At 42.4% G+C, this 13,645-nt stretch overlaps 1 protein-coding gene across 1 annotated transcript; it reads left to right on the forward strand.

The window, feature by feature from the left end:
• Positions 1–4,111: 4,111 nt before the first annotated feature.
• Positions 4,112–13,312, forward strand: nudt3b (nudix (nucleoside diphosphate linked moiety X)-type motif 3b). The gene is made up of 5 exons (XM_034532559.1): positions 4,112–4,420; positions 5,692–5,802; positions 8,594–8,638; positions 8,737–8,821; positions 9,146–13,312. The coding sequence occupies exons 1-5, from the start codon at positions 4,322–4,324 to the stop codon at positions 9,340–9,342; spliced, it is 537 nt and encodes a 178-aa protein (XP_034388450.1). The 5' UTR covers positions 4,112–4,321; the 3' UTR covers positions 9,343–13,312.
• Positions 13,313–13,645: the final 333 nt, after the last annotated feature.

Raw genomic sequence — 13,645 nt, forward strand, 5'->3', positions numbered from 1 at the left:
GCTTAAAATACAGAGAACCCCACCGGCTTGATGAGCGGTTTCTTCCAAATGACATGGCAACTGTTCATTTATTGATTTATGTAGCACCGATTCTTGCCTACTGGCCACACATGAATCATGTCCCTTATATATGTTTCAATATAAAGCTGAGCCAAAGAGTGCGGTGCAGCTTTCTACCACCACTCTCTCTTCCTGCACACGGCCCTCTGAATCACGCTGACAGTCAGTCCGACAAACCATCCCATCATCCGAAACTGCTTATCCTATTTAGGGTCGCAGGGGTCGCTGGAGCCGATCCCAGCTGACATTGGGCCAAGGCCGGGTTCACCCTGGACAACCGTTCACGCTCGCATTCACACCTACGTGTCTTTGGTCTGAGGAAGGAAGCCAGAGGGAACCCACGCTGACACAGAAGGACCGGCCAGACCGGAATCCGAACTCGGACCCGTCTTGCTGTGAGGCGACAGCGCCGGTTCGCTACACCACCGTGCAGCCTTAGTGCGACAAACATAACTACGAATTCCTGAAACCCGCCCGGCGTAGCTGGTTGAGGCAGAGACGATTGGTTAGGCATTGACCTCGAGTGAGGCTCGGGATTGGCCTTTTGATCGGGGGCGTAAGTCTGATTACCGGTAACTCGGCGAGCGCGCTCGCTTGCCCAATCCGAGCACTTGAACGTTGCAACGCAGGACGGGTTTTGCCTCACGGATTTATAATAACGCATCCGACGGTCTGAAGGTCTCTTCTCGCCAGCCGCTCCTCAAAGTATGCCACCCTCCAGTGATGGAGAGGCAGCCCCCTTTTCACCAAGCACATGTTAGCAGGCTTTACACAAGCTGATATGGATGTCATGCCCAATTAAGTTAATTGTATATACAGTATATTAGATGATACATTTAAATGAGAGATTTCCTATGGATTTTCTATAAATAAGTCTCAAAAATGTTAGCAATAGAGTAGCACAGCTTTTCAAAAAGCTGGCTCATGGGCCTGCTGTACATATTTACTGAAAGAGGTGAGCGCCCTCTTTTGGACATGACTGGGACTGTGTCGTTGCTCCTCCTTATGAATGGTTCACCGTGCAAAAGAGAATGGGTTGCCTTAGCAACTGCGGATAGTAAAAATTTAAACAATTAAAAAGGAACCTCTTGAGCATAATCCTATACAAATATGTTTAATTGTGTAAATCCTGCTCTCGTCCTCCCACGAGAATAGAGAATAGAGAGGCATATTGTACAGTGTATTTTTGTGTCTTTGTACTAAAACAGAAAAAAACCTCAAAAATCATTTAATAAGGTTTATTTTCGATTAGGTTAAAACTGAGGTTGGATTAGATCTGAATCTTGAATGAAATAATATTACATATATCCCCATCGACTCATCCTGAACAAATGAAATCGATGACTTTGCACTATTTTACAATACATTTGCAGTGAGTTTGAGAACATTCTTTGTTTCATGTTTATGACCAAACGGATTGTCAATCCTCTGCCCTCTGACAATCGTATCCCAATATCTTGACTTTAATCCTGATTTCTGCTTAAAAGAATACTATTTTTAAATGACATGGTATATATAATAACAATCTGTGTACATTTGTAGAACAATAGTTGGTGCTTGTATTTGAAATGATTTTTCGGTTTGGCACTAATGGATGGTAAATATGGGATTTGATTTAATAAAGGGCCATCTGAGACGTTGTCAGAGGAAGATAAGATGCACTTCAAATATCAGTATCTGTTGGGAGAAACTTCAGAGGGAATATAAGTAAATAAGATGAGAGCAACGTGTATTGATCCCTGGTGGGAAAATTGATTGTTGCCACAGTAAAAGCAATGGGACTTCAAGAGAAAAAAGACAAACGGGAGTGTGAAAGAAGCAATAATATGAGCAATAAAGCCACTGTAAGAATAAAATAAACAATTATGGCTTCATGTCAGAACTCATCATACTGACAATTTGTAATGCGTGTAAATTGGACTGTGGAGACTGAAGAGGTGATAAATAATATTTCTGAAATATTCATTGTTTCTAATGCTTTACCGGCTTGCAGCTACAGCTTTGCTTGTTATCCAATTCAGCTTAACTGAACTCATCCCCCCCCCCCCTAAATCTCTGATGATACTCCGACAGAAAACTTTTTGATTGACACGTAAAGGTCCTCATCCGCGTCTATTTCTGCTGTCATTACTAAAGGCAGTGAGTCAAGACCAAGTTCACCGTGCATTGGCAGACGTGTGACGGGAATGTATTTAGTCCTCGACCAAAACTTCTCTTTTACTCGTGTTTCTGAATCACTTGTTTTTTTTAGTGGTTATTTGTCTGATAGCCAATATTTTCAAAGCATCAAATAACTACTTTTAGAATCTTTTAAATATTTCTGCTTGCGAGTGTGTGAAAGGAACATCGCAGAGACAACATTTCTTGGCAACAGCTCCGGAAGTTACCTCTCTATGAAGTTACTTTTACTACAAACTTAACATAACTTATTAGTCATTGAAACAAGAAAATGGAATCTGTTGATGACTGTTTCTGTTGGCTGATTACAATACAACAGTTTGCACTTGCCCATATGGCAATATATATATATATATACAGCTTAATTCACTTGTGTAAAATGTCCAAAATGTTAGGTGGACTAGAAATGCCACCATTTTACCATTTCTAGTTTTAAACTAGAGGGAATTACCTGGGAAATGGGCACTACTTGGAAAAAAAAGTATGTTGCGAAAGATTGTCATCTGTGAAGAATCATAGTTGGAAATTATGAAGTGTGTATTGTAGCTGCACACTTAAGGTTTCTACCCAAACTTACAGGTTGACTACAAAGAGACACAAGGAACCACAAAGAGACACAAAATGACCAAAGCAACATCAGAAAAAGGCTAAACAACTGTACAGGCTCTGTGTCTTGAGCCTCTTCATTTTCATCCTTTCTAATCTTTTCCACAAAGAATAAAATAAAAGCGCAGACTAGCAGTGATGGTGCAGATTGCAACCCATTGAAACTTCTCGTGTGTGTCAAACATGTAGAACAATTACGGTGGCAGATGAGAAAACATGGAGAATGCATGCAAAGCATGGAAAGCCTAACCCTAAAAAACAAATAAAAGCAAAGGTAGGCCTGCTGTACAGGTTATTATAGCCTACGATTACTTCCACTTTATGACACCATAACTTGCACAATTACCTTCACAGCAACATCAATAAACAAAACACATGCAAGATCAAATATGTCAGCAAAAACATGCAATACTGGATACAAATTATTTTAAAAAAACATGGCTACAGAGCTATTGAAAGGCATTCAAGCAGCGATGCATCTTTGTGATGGTTTTTATTTACAGCTGGTTGTTCTCTCAATAAATCGATGAATTGTGCCATCTATGAACTAGAAAAACGTGTTCAATTGCAAGGTGCTGTATTCAAACTGTTGTTTTACCCGACCAACCACAGATATTCAGTTTACTATCACTTGTGAACAAGTTAAACTATCAATCATCACATTACAGAGTCTGAAACCGGCTTGAAAAGTGAGTTAAAGGACTATTGACTAACTACTCACTCGCCTTGTATATATTTTTATTGCTTTTATTGTTTCTGTTTTTTTCCACGTAAAGTGCCTTCGAGTACCTTTCAAAGCGCTTTACACATAAACTGTACTACATTATTATTATTTTTCAGATGGTGGATTGCTCAATAGATTAATGAGGTAAACCGTTATAAACACACGTTCACGGCTCAGTTTTGAAGAACATCTGTGGGCGCTGTCCATTACCTGCGGTGCTGAAACCCGATTACTCAAACCAGTATTAATCAATCATTTCTGATTTGTTGGTTTGTAACTCTACAGCACATTAAAAGCGTGACATTATAATTATTTGATTACGGCTGTGGGCTACAACCTTACTTAATTATATCGGCCTTGAACAAGTGGCCGTGACAAGGTAGTTGGAGCCAAAAGTGCCAGTTTCCCTTCGCCGGCTCGCTCCAGTTAGAGCGTGGTGTTGCCTTTTTTTTTTCTTTTTTTTTTTTGCCCCCTCCTCTCCGTTGTTGCAATTCTCCAACGCCAGATACGTAGTTTTCTTACGCTGCCCGAGCTGTTAAAATTCCAACTACGTCGTGGGCGTAGCGGCTCCTTGTAATGGCGACCGTGCCGTAGCTGTGCCCAGGTTCGTGTGAAAATGAAGCGAAGAAGAAGTTATTTCTTTTAAGTGACACGCCGAGGTTCCCCGGAGGAGGACTTTGCGTCGACGACCGTCGTCTTCACACGCGGTGAACTTAGCTGTACTTTTGAACTTTTTCGTTTCCCCCTTTCGATATGATGAAGCTCAAGTCGAACCAAACCCGGACGTACGACGGGGACGGCTACAAGAAGCGGGCCGCCTGCCTGTGTTTCAGGAGCGAGATCGAGGAGGAGGTGAGTCCGAGGATGTGGCTGTCTGGCGGGCCGAAGCTAACATTAGCGGGCTGCTTCCAACGTCTGTATAAATCGTTGTATTTATCAGCTGTTGGGTTTTAATGCCAGCTAGACACGATGACTCACTCGTTTCCCAACCTCTTGTGTTGCCTACTGTCGTGGTGTGTTAAACATTAGTTTTTTAGCTCGCACTTACCAAACAGGGGTTATGTAAGCCTCGTTTTTTTTTTTTTTGTGTGTGATGTATACATAACGTTACTTTGACTCAACCTGTTAGCGGCACGCTATCGCTAGCTTGCTAACTAGCAGCCGGTGTTACGGTTTAACGAGCGACCCCGTTTAACTGGCGACTCGCAGCCAAAACGCGTCTGTTGTTGTCGTAGTTACGACAGCTGTGAAGCAAAATAAGATGAGAACAGTTAACGGGGTCGCCGGTTAAAGCGTAACACCGGCGACCACAGCCCTGTGACGGGTGGGGACTTGTATCGGAAGACGTAGAACATCATTGTTCATCTTGCCCCTCGCGTCACAGAGGGTTGTGTTGGCCCGCCCGGCTTAATGACAACAATCCAAACTTGTTTTTTTTGTCGTGTACACATTTCACCACGTTAGTTGACATAACTGTTTATATGTGAGTCGCCCACGTAACCCCCCCCCCCCCCCCCCCCCCCCCCCCCTTAAAAAAAAGTAGCCTTTATTTGAGATCAGACGCAATTTTCGGGAAGCTGATGTCCAGTCAACAACGCACACAAAGATGTCGTTGTAGTTGAAGCAGTATTACTGGGGGGGGATCAGACTTAATTCCTCATTCTGGTTAAAGTAGAGGCCAGGTTGTGAACATGGGCTGTTTACAGGAAATGCATCAGTCTGACCTGCTGGACACTTTTTACTTTTAAGACTGCGGTCTTGAGCTCGACAGTGAGCTATGTCTCAGCTTTTCTTACAACATATTGTTGACACCATGAATTCAACCATACCAGTGACTCATACACAAGCTATTGGGGGGGGGCAAAACAATATCCAGCTGGATAACTTGGCCCCAGGTCATATAGCCTTGATGGTTTTTCAGTGTCCTAGTTGAATGCTAGCTATTGTGTCACATGGGTTTGGCTCTTCTTGTCAATATTTATGAACACAGATCACCGAATAATCGTGTCAAAGCAGCAACGCTGGTTTTAATGTGAACACAAGCCTGTTCGACACAATTACTAAAACTGGCACGGAGTTGGGCTGTGATGCCTAACCAGTTGTGTATGGGATGCTTTTCGCAGGTGCTGTTGGTGAGCAGTAGTCGACATCCTGACAAGTGGATAGTTCCTGGAGGGGGAATGGAGCCCGAGGAGGAGCCCAGTGTTGCTGCAGCTCGAGAAGTGTGTGAAGAGGTTGGTTCTTTAACTGTTTTTCATAGTTGTAATATCTAAATGTTGTGGCCCCCTTTTTTTCTTCTTTTTCTAATGCAGCTCCTGTGCAGACTTTGTGCACTTACAAACTGTACATGGCCCATAGTTCTGAAACATGAATGTGAAATACACCTCTTTGAACTTTTAGTTTATACCCCGGAATATTGTTCTGAGAATGGATTTCCATTTGCAGCGTGGCAAATTGGTTTAGTTGAAGCTCATAAGATGTATTGTGTTTCATCTATTAAATCACGTCTGCATTTAACACTGGGCCTAATACCTTGCTCTCGAAACCCATTTTGTCCGTGCAGTCATCCTGTTTGCATGGACAGAGGGAGAGAGCCTAGCAACATGTAAGCTGTATCATAGCATCATGTTACAAAGCAGTGTTCAGGTGTCAAAGGAGGTCACACTGAGATTGAACACTGGCTGCCCAGCGGTTACACTGCAGCACTGTCCAATCCCACAAAATACAGCGAATGAAAGGAAAAACAATCCGCTTTCATTCTTTGTTTGATTTAGACGGTTCTATTTTTTTTTTTTACCACACAAGCCTTGTTACAGAGGCAGTTTGAAGGGCAACATGAGTCTATTTTTGTTTGTGTGTGTGTGTGTGTGGCAATTAGTAAACAGTCCTACAGCTTATTGGAAATCAATAATACTGCTTATACCTCTAATGTCCGCCCAGGTATCCCACTTGTGTACCACGTGTTCATCTCTTGGGCATTGTGATCAGAGTGGCGACATGGCGCCGAAGACACTGAATCTCACCCGGCTGTCGGCTCTCGCCGTGTCACTGACCATATAAAGCCTATTCTCTGTGTGTGTGTGATCCATCACACGGATGGATGTTGATATCATCCCTTATCCTGGCTCCAGCTGCTTTGTAGTTTTGACGGTCGCAGCACGCCGCGACTTGCCAACACATTTCCACACCGTCAAAAGCAACATTGCATCACCCCCGATGTTTGCTAAAAGGCCACATTCAGACCCTTTTTGTGGTGACGTTTAGTGGTACTCCATGCATCACCATGTCTTGTGGCTTCCTAAGCTCCTTATTGGACTGTGGTGTAACAGGACATATCCTAATCCTGGCGAGCTTATTCTGATGACCGTATGAGTGATTGCTTTTGCTTATTGGTTTGAACTCTTGCCAGTCAGGAGGAGGCCAAAGATCACAGACAGTACGTTCGCCTATCTGACTGTTCACAACCTCGGGCCTGTGCTCGGTAGTCATGCCCCCCTCCAGGAAGACACGGGGCAGTATTGCATAACTTGTAACGCAGCCTCAATGCTGTGCATCCTGCTCCCAAGACGATGCCCAGTAGTCTTCAGTTACACGAATGCTTGAGCTGGGAGACATTTTCCATCTCAAAAATATACAGGTTGACTTTTGGCCTATTACTTAATCCCTGGGATGTCTTCAGGATTTCTAGGTCTTTTACGTATGATCTCGACGACTCCAACGATGAGTCCACGGGGGAGTGAGCGCAGTCAACATTTTATTTATAGACTGAAACTGGAACCTGAAGAAGAAGCTGCAAAGATGTCAGCGAGCGACTTGGCTCTCGCATCTAAACCTCTGGGAGTTCTGATCTGTCCGTGGAGATTTTGTTTTCCTTTTACCATTGTCGCTATGTTTAAAAGTAGCAAGCAAGTCATCCTCTTTCAAGGAAAGGTTCTGACACTTGCATGACTGGGGTGTGAAAGGTCACAGTGCGAGGTAAGCGGTGAACATCAGCAAAGTGGTTGTTCTGTTTGTTGGTGACCTTTAGACTTGATCGTTTATGGTACTCGATACATCAGTGTGTGACAGTTAACAGATTGTCTCTGTCTTTCACGAGTTTCCCCCTATCTGGTTGGACAAAACGTACGTCTTGGGATACAGGAGATGGTGATGAGCATTTTCCACCATTTTCTAACATTATATATAGTTATGCGCGTGTGTGTGTGAAAGGCTCTTCCTCTGTGTGTGTCGTTATCAGAGCTTCTCCTGGCTTTGTTGACATATTTGGGCCGGTCGCTCATGCTTTTAGTGCATGTTGGTGTACGTGAGGGTGCCCCGCTGGTTGGCTCGCTGCCGCCTCTCTGCACCGCTTTTCATACGGTTGTTGGAGCTGATAACGGCATCCCGACCGATAGCGTCGTCACGGAAACGTCGCACCCACCCTCGGGTTCCCCCTTGTGTAAACACTGTTGACTCTGGCAGCTCTTTCACCAGATTGGTGCCCGCCGACATGTCGAAAGGCAATAACAATGCCACCAATTCCGTCTCGTCCTTCTTTAATCGGATTAAATCATGAATTAAAATAAGTGTTAGTTGCCATGCTCGTATAAGTTACTGTAATGGCACCTGCAGCGTGAGTAACAATTGGTCAGTAAAGTAAAAAACTGATTTCCAACTAAGCTGTTGTGGCTTTAAATGTCTTAATTCCAGAACATAGGCTGTCAGACTTATTGTATTACTTACTGTTGGCTTAATTACACCTCATTGCACTGAAGTGTTAAATTAATCGAGGAAGAATCGGTACAAACGAGACATGCCTTCCACTTTTGGTCAAATTCAAGTCTGTTTCTCTAAATATGTGTTTTACTTCTGTGTTACTTGGAGGATTCCAAGAATTAGAAGGGGATAAAAACAATCGTATCACAAACAAACAATTAATAAACCCAGCTTTTATATATAAGATCAGACCTTGAGTTGTCCATTGTAACTGTATGCTGTAATATGTATCTCCTCACCTTTTTAATCATTCTCATTTTTATTTTACAGGCTGGTGTGAAGGGGACTTTAGGTCGCTTAGTTGGAGTTTTTGAGGTGAGGTTTGTTTGTTTTGTTTGTGTGTTCTTCAACTGTGACCATGCCGCATGTTTTGAGTATGAAAATATGTATACTTTATCTCTCTCCCCCGACAGAACCAAGAGAGGAAACACAGAACCTACGTCTACGTCCTTCTTGTAACAGAGTTGCTGGAGGACTGGGAGGACTCGGTCAACATTGGTAAAGCCCTGCATTTGTTTACTCGTCAACATAGGGATCATACGGACAAAGTTCTCCCGCAGTCACATGCTGTCTGTAGCTTTATTTCTCTCGCCCAGGCTTTAGTGATATTAAAATTCAGGGATTTCATTGTATTTGTGTGTGTGTGGGGGGATTATAACACCAGCTTTGTTCCTGCCCTCCTTATTTTAATTTTAACGCTGTGCGCACAGTACTGATAATTAGTGACTTGTGTTTGTTTCTTTCCCCCCCCACCCCCACCCCTGTGTTTGTGTCTCACAAGTCTTAACTTGTTCCAACAATAGTCTCTCGTTCTGTCAACAGGGAGAAAAAGGGAATGGTTTAAAATAGACGATGCCATAAAAGTGCTGCAGTGTCACAAGCCCGTGCAGGCCACCTACTTCGAGGGCCTCCAGGAGAGTTGCCTGACCAGTAACGGAACGCCTCTGGTGGCCACGATAAGTGGGGACCTCTCCCCTACCTACAGCATCAATCAGAGCTCCGTCTCGGGTATCAGATAACTAAAACCATACAACTCTTTGACACCTCCCCGGGAGCTTTCGCCACCACTTGCGCTCTTACCACGTGTCATTTCTCTTCTCCTCTTCTTTGTTCTTTTTTTTCTCTTCTCTACTGTCTCAATAACATGGTTTGCCTTGCCAACTACTTTGTGCCAGAACTTGTGGCACAGACTTGGTGACAAGTGTAGGGTGAATAGTCTGAAACACTTTGTAAATGTAAATGTAATTTTTGACCCCTGTTTTTTTTTTTTTTTTTTTTTTTTTTTTTTTCCCCCTCTCTCTTCTTCTCCTTTCTTTTTACTGACAACTGCATGAAATGTCGTCCCGTCTCCTCCACTCACTCTTTCTCTCACTCTCTCTCTCTCTCTCTCTCTCTCTCTCTCTCTCTTCCTTTAACGCGCCCTTAGCGTGGTGTTTATTGAATGCAAGAACTACTTTTTACTGTTGTAATGTAAAAGTGTATACTTAGTGCTTAAGCGGAAAAAAAGGCTTCTGGTGGTCTTTTTAAAGTCTCCTCCATTTATTTCAGATATATATTTTTTTTTTCTTTGTGAATGAATGGTGCCCATTAGTGTACTCCCCATACCCCCCCATCCCCACTCCCCCCATGTTAATAAGGATAGGAAATGTTGTCTGTATCTGAATGAACAGAATTGTGGGAAGTGACTTGTCTTGCATGAGCACTGTTCTGTTGTGGGTGACCTGACGGTGCAACAGACTTGTGGCGAGGTCTTTTGGATTCTCTTCATTTTGGTTCCTTATCATCATCGTCATCGTCGTCGTTGTTGATGTCTCCGATAAGAAGGATGCGCCCCCCCCCCCGTCCCGTCCCCCGTCCACTAGGTTTTTTTTTTTTTTTTTTGTTCAAGTGTCAAGTGCGTTTCTCTCTCTCACTTCGGGGAAGCTTGCCAAGCACTACAGGTTTCACTCTCCCAGCAGCGCATAATATACACTGTAAAAGAGAGTGAGCGAATGTCAACATACAATGTCAAATGAACCACCGTTCCTCCTCAGTGTCTTTACCTCCTTTTTCAATACCCCCTTTTTTTAATTTTATTTTATTTCCTTTGACTACAAAAGTCTTCCTCCACATATTGAGAGGGTAGTAGATTTTATTTTAAAAAATCATGGACTTTGCAGCACATATCACTTAAGTTATTAAAACCCATTTCCATGTTTTACTCCTCACATTCAGTTTGGTTCAAAGCAATCTGTTTACACTGCTCGTAACGGCACAGGTGACTTCAGTGGGCACTCGTGGGCATAATTATCTATTTTTTTTCCTTTATTATTTAATCTGCATTTCCCCCCCCCCCCCCCCCCCCCCCCCGCCCCCAAAAAAACACTCAAAAAACATCTGCTTGACATCGAAAGTAATCAAATCTATAATGCCGGTGCAGAACAAACAAGCCTTGTACAGTTTGAGACCTCGTTTTTAACATGTAAAATGCTTTTGGATACTAGTTTTTTGTTTTTATGTTTTTTTCTCTCTCTCTAACGTCTGGCAAAAAGTCTCTTTTTGGCCGAGCTGCGTCACTCGGCCTCGACGTGGCGCGAGGCAGCCGGCTCAATACTGTGAAACTGGAGGCGCTGTAGATAGCATGTTAGAGGTTTTTATTGTAAATTGTTTATTTCTGTATAGATCAAAGGTGAGAGGACAAAATGACAAAAACACCTCTTACTCGTCTGTGAGTCCGACATGTCATTTCAAGTGAGACTGGAAGAATGGATTGAGCTGTTGGGATAGAATACTGTAGAGCTGAGGCTCATGGACAAGGGATGTGGTTATTGGGGAGAGTGAGGAGCATATTTATTATCGAATATTCCCAAAATTCCGAATTTTTTTATTTTATTTTTTATTTTTTTTAGAAATATTGTTGTTTTTTTTTTGGACCAAACCAAACTTGCAACAGTAAAGGATTACTGTTCTTTGACTTAACGATAGTCTTGAGTTTCCAAACCACCGATTTTAGTTTAGAAGTAAAGCAGCCGCCAGCGGTTTGCAATAGACGGTTTCTTTCATTGTTGTTTCTGCAAAAACTTTAACATGATACTGTGGTTTTCTGTCCATATTTAAATCTGTCATTTATATGGCAAACAGTTTCCAACCTTAGGAGCCTCGTTGGCATTTGGGCGAGGGGGGGGGGGGGTCAGTTAATAATACTCTGCTGGTTCATGACTTCAAGTGACCTCTTTCAAAGTCTTTAAAGCTACTATAATCAATGTTTCTATATGGAGTTCAACTTTGAGTCCCTTTTTTAAAATAATTTTTTTTCATACAGATATGACAGCGATTACTTTGCCAGCTCTCCAAAAAAAAAAACTCTCCCATTTTAGTTTTGGATTGTGGCTGTATTTTCTTGAATGCTCAAAAAAAAAAAAGTAAAATTGTTTCATCTTGGTTAAAATGATGGGATGCACATTTAAGGAAACTACAGTATCATGATTCAGTCGTCCAGAAACCTTTTTTTCAACAACAAAAAAAAAAAAAAGGAAAGAAAGAAACCGCCATGGGAAATAACACGGCACTGAAATCAGTGTTCACAAAAAGCGAAGCTGGAAAAGGGGGTCAGAAGGTTGCTCGGCACCGGGCGGTTGTCTTTTTAAAAAATTTTTTATTCATGGTCCTTTTTCTCCCGGTAATTGTGGGGGCACAACTCAGCCAGAAAACCAACTCCAGACAGACTCCTTTTATTATCCGTCAATGGCGAGAGAGAGAAAAAAAGAGAGAAAAAAACCCCTCTCTGGATGAAAGTATGTGTGGAAGGAGTCACAAGCCTCCTTCACAACAGGGCCAGACTTTGACTTTATTGCCGTGCACCAGGAAGGCGCGGTTGGCCCAAAGTCTGGCTTTATGGGGATGGGGGGGGGGGAGGACACCTGGCACTTAAAGAGAGAAAGCGTGCGTTGATTAGACCCCATCGAGTCTTCATTGAAATGTGCGATCGGACGTCAAGGGCTTGAATCTGTATATGGCTTTAAAAAAAAATCTAAAACTGAGTAATTGGATGGTTGGATGACAGGTACTGTCAAAATGAATGTGAGGAGGATGTTCACAAGTAACAGCCAGTGACTTAATTATTAATGACCACTTGTTCTGGATCCATTTTTTTTGTTTTTGTCAATTTAATCTGTTGTGTTATTGACAAGAATATGTCTTGTGTATAGCTAACACGGCACCCTTTCAGCCAGAGGACGCACGTCGGTCAATAAGGATGAGTGTCCAATTTTTATTTTATTTTTTTGTTAACTCCCTTCTAACTGAAAATACAAGCACTTCCTGTCATGTGTAAAGTGATCTGGGCTGGAGTTCAGCAGGAGATTTATGAAGTACATGAAGTCTCCATATGAGCACGTTGGGAGTTAAATGTGGAGTCAAAGGTATCTTCCCCTTTTTCCTCACTGCAGATTTCTATAACTTTTGGCTCTCGTGTAGGACATTGAAGCTTCAGAACTCGGGGGAGGGGGGGGGGGAGAAAAGCGAGAGGACAAATTATTTAGAGAACAATTTGAGCTTCGGATAGTCACTTCCTTTTTTTTTTTTTTATTTACCAAAGGTGATGGTATACATATGTATTGCCCCATCTTGTGGCCAACGCGAAAAAATAAGTGTATATATTAAAAGCACTGCTGAGGATCGTGGCATTCGGTTTCCTTTAGTGTGATGGTCAGATGGGCATTTTAATAACTGAATGACTTAAATAATTAGAAATTGATTGATAAACACAGTTCAAAGATTCACCCCCCCCCCCCAAATACTAGTAATTGAGTAACAAACTAAACACTTGCACCTGACCTCAGCCTTGAAGTTACGTACTCGTAGTTCTGTTCTCCAAGGTAAATGTGTCACTGGAATTTTTCCTCTCCTCCCTTCTTTTGTCATTTGGGACTGTGGAATAAAACCAGTGCGAGAAGACTGAAGATTGTAATATAAATGTGCCAACAAATAAACACCAGTATTTCACATTCAGGACGGTTTGTGTCATTGTTTCGTGATTACTGTGACGGTAACGCCACCATACTGTGAATATATGTAACGTTGAGGTTTTACTTGAACTGGGATCTCCTTTGGATGTAATGTACCAAATCGACATGAGATATTAGTGACTTTAAGGTTTTTTGTGTGTGTTCATGATGGAAAAGTGGACGCCAAGTATAAACTACGGTTAGGTTAACGGTCAATGTGCACCCGATGTAGGTTTTTTTTTTCCTTTCTCCTTGCAGGCTGTCGATGTACAGCGTTCTTCCACGATACAACACAGTGAAAATGAAGAAAAGCGTCACATTAATGTGGATGTTGGTG

This window comes from Cyclopterus lumpus, chromosome 5, assembly GCF_009769545.1.
Source record: "Cyclopterus lumpus isolate fCycLum1 chromosome 5, fCycLum1.pri, whole genome shotgun sequence".
In the NCBI taxonomy this organism is placed as follows: domain Eukaryota; kingdom Metazoa; phylum Chordata; class Actinopteri; order Perciformes; family Cyclopteridae; genus Cyclopterus; species Cyclopterus lumpus.

What these genes read in the sequence shown, in the direction of transcription:
- nudt3b (XM_034532559.1), top strand. Translation starts at nt 4,322, where the DNA reads ATGATGAAGCTCAAGTCGAACCAAACCCGGACGTACGACGGGGACGGC. An exon ending in GGAGCGAGATCGAGGAGGAG is followed by an intron (nt 4,421 to 5,691) that starts GTGAGTCCGAGG and finishes TGCTTTTCGCAG; the next exon opens with GTGCTGTTGGTGAGCAGTAG. An exon ending in GCTTAGTTGGAGTTTTTGAG is followed by an intron (nt 8,639 to 8,736) that starts GTGAGGTTTGTT and finishes CTCCCCCGACAG; the next exon opens with AACCAAGAGAGGAAACACAG.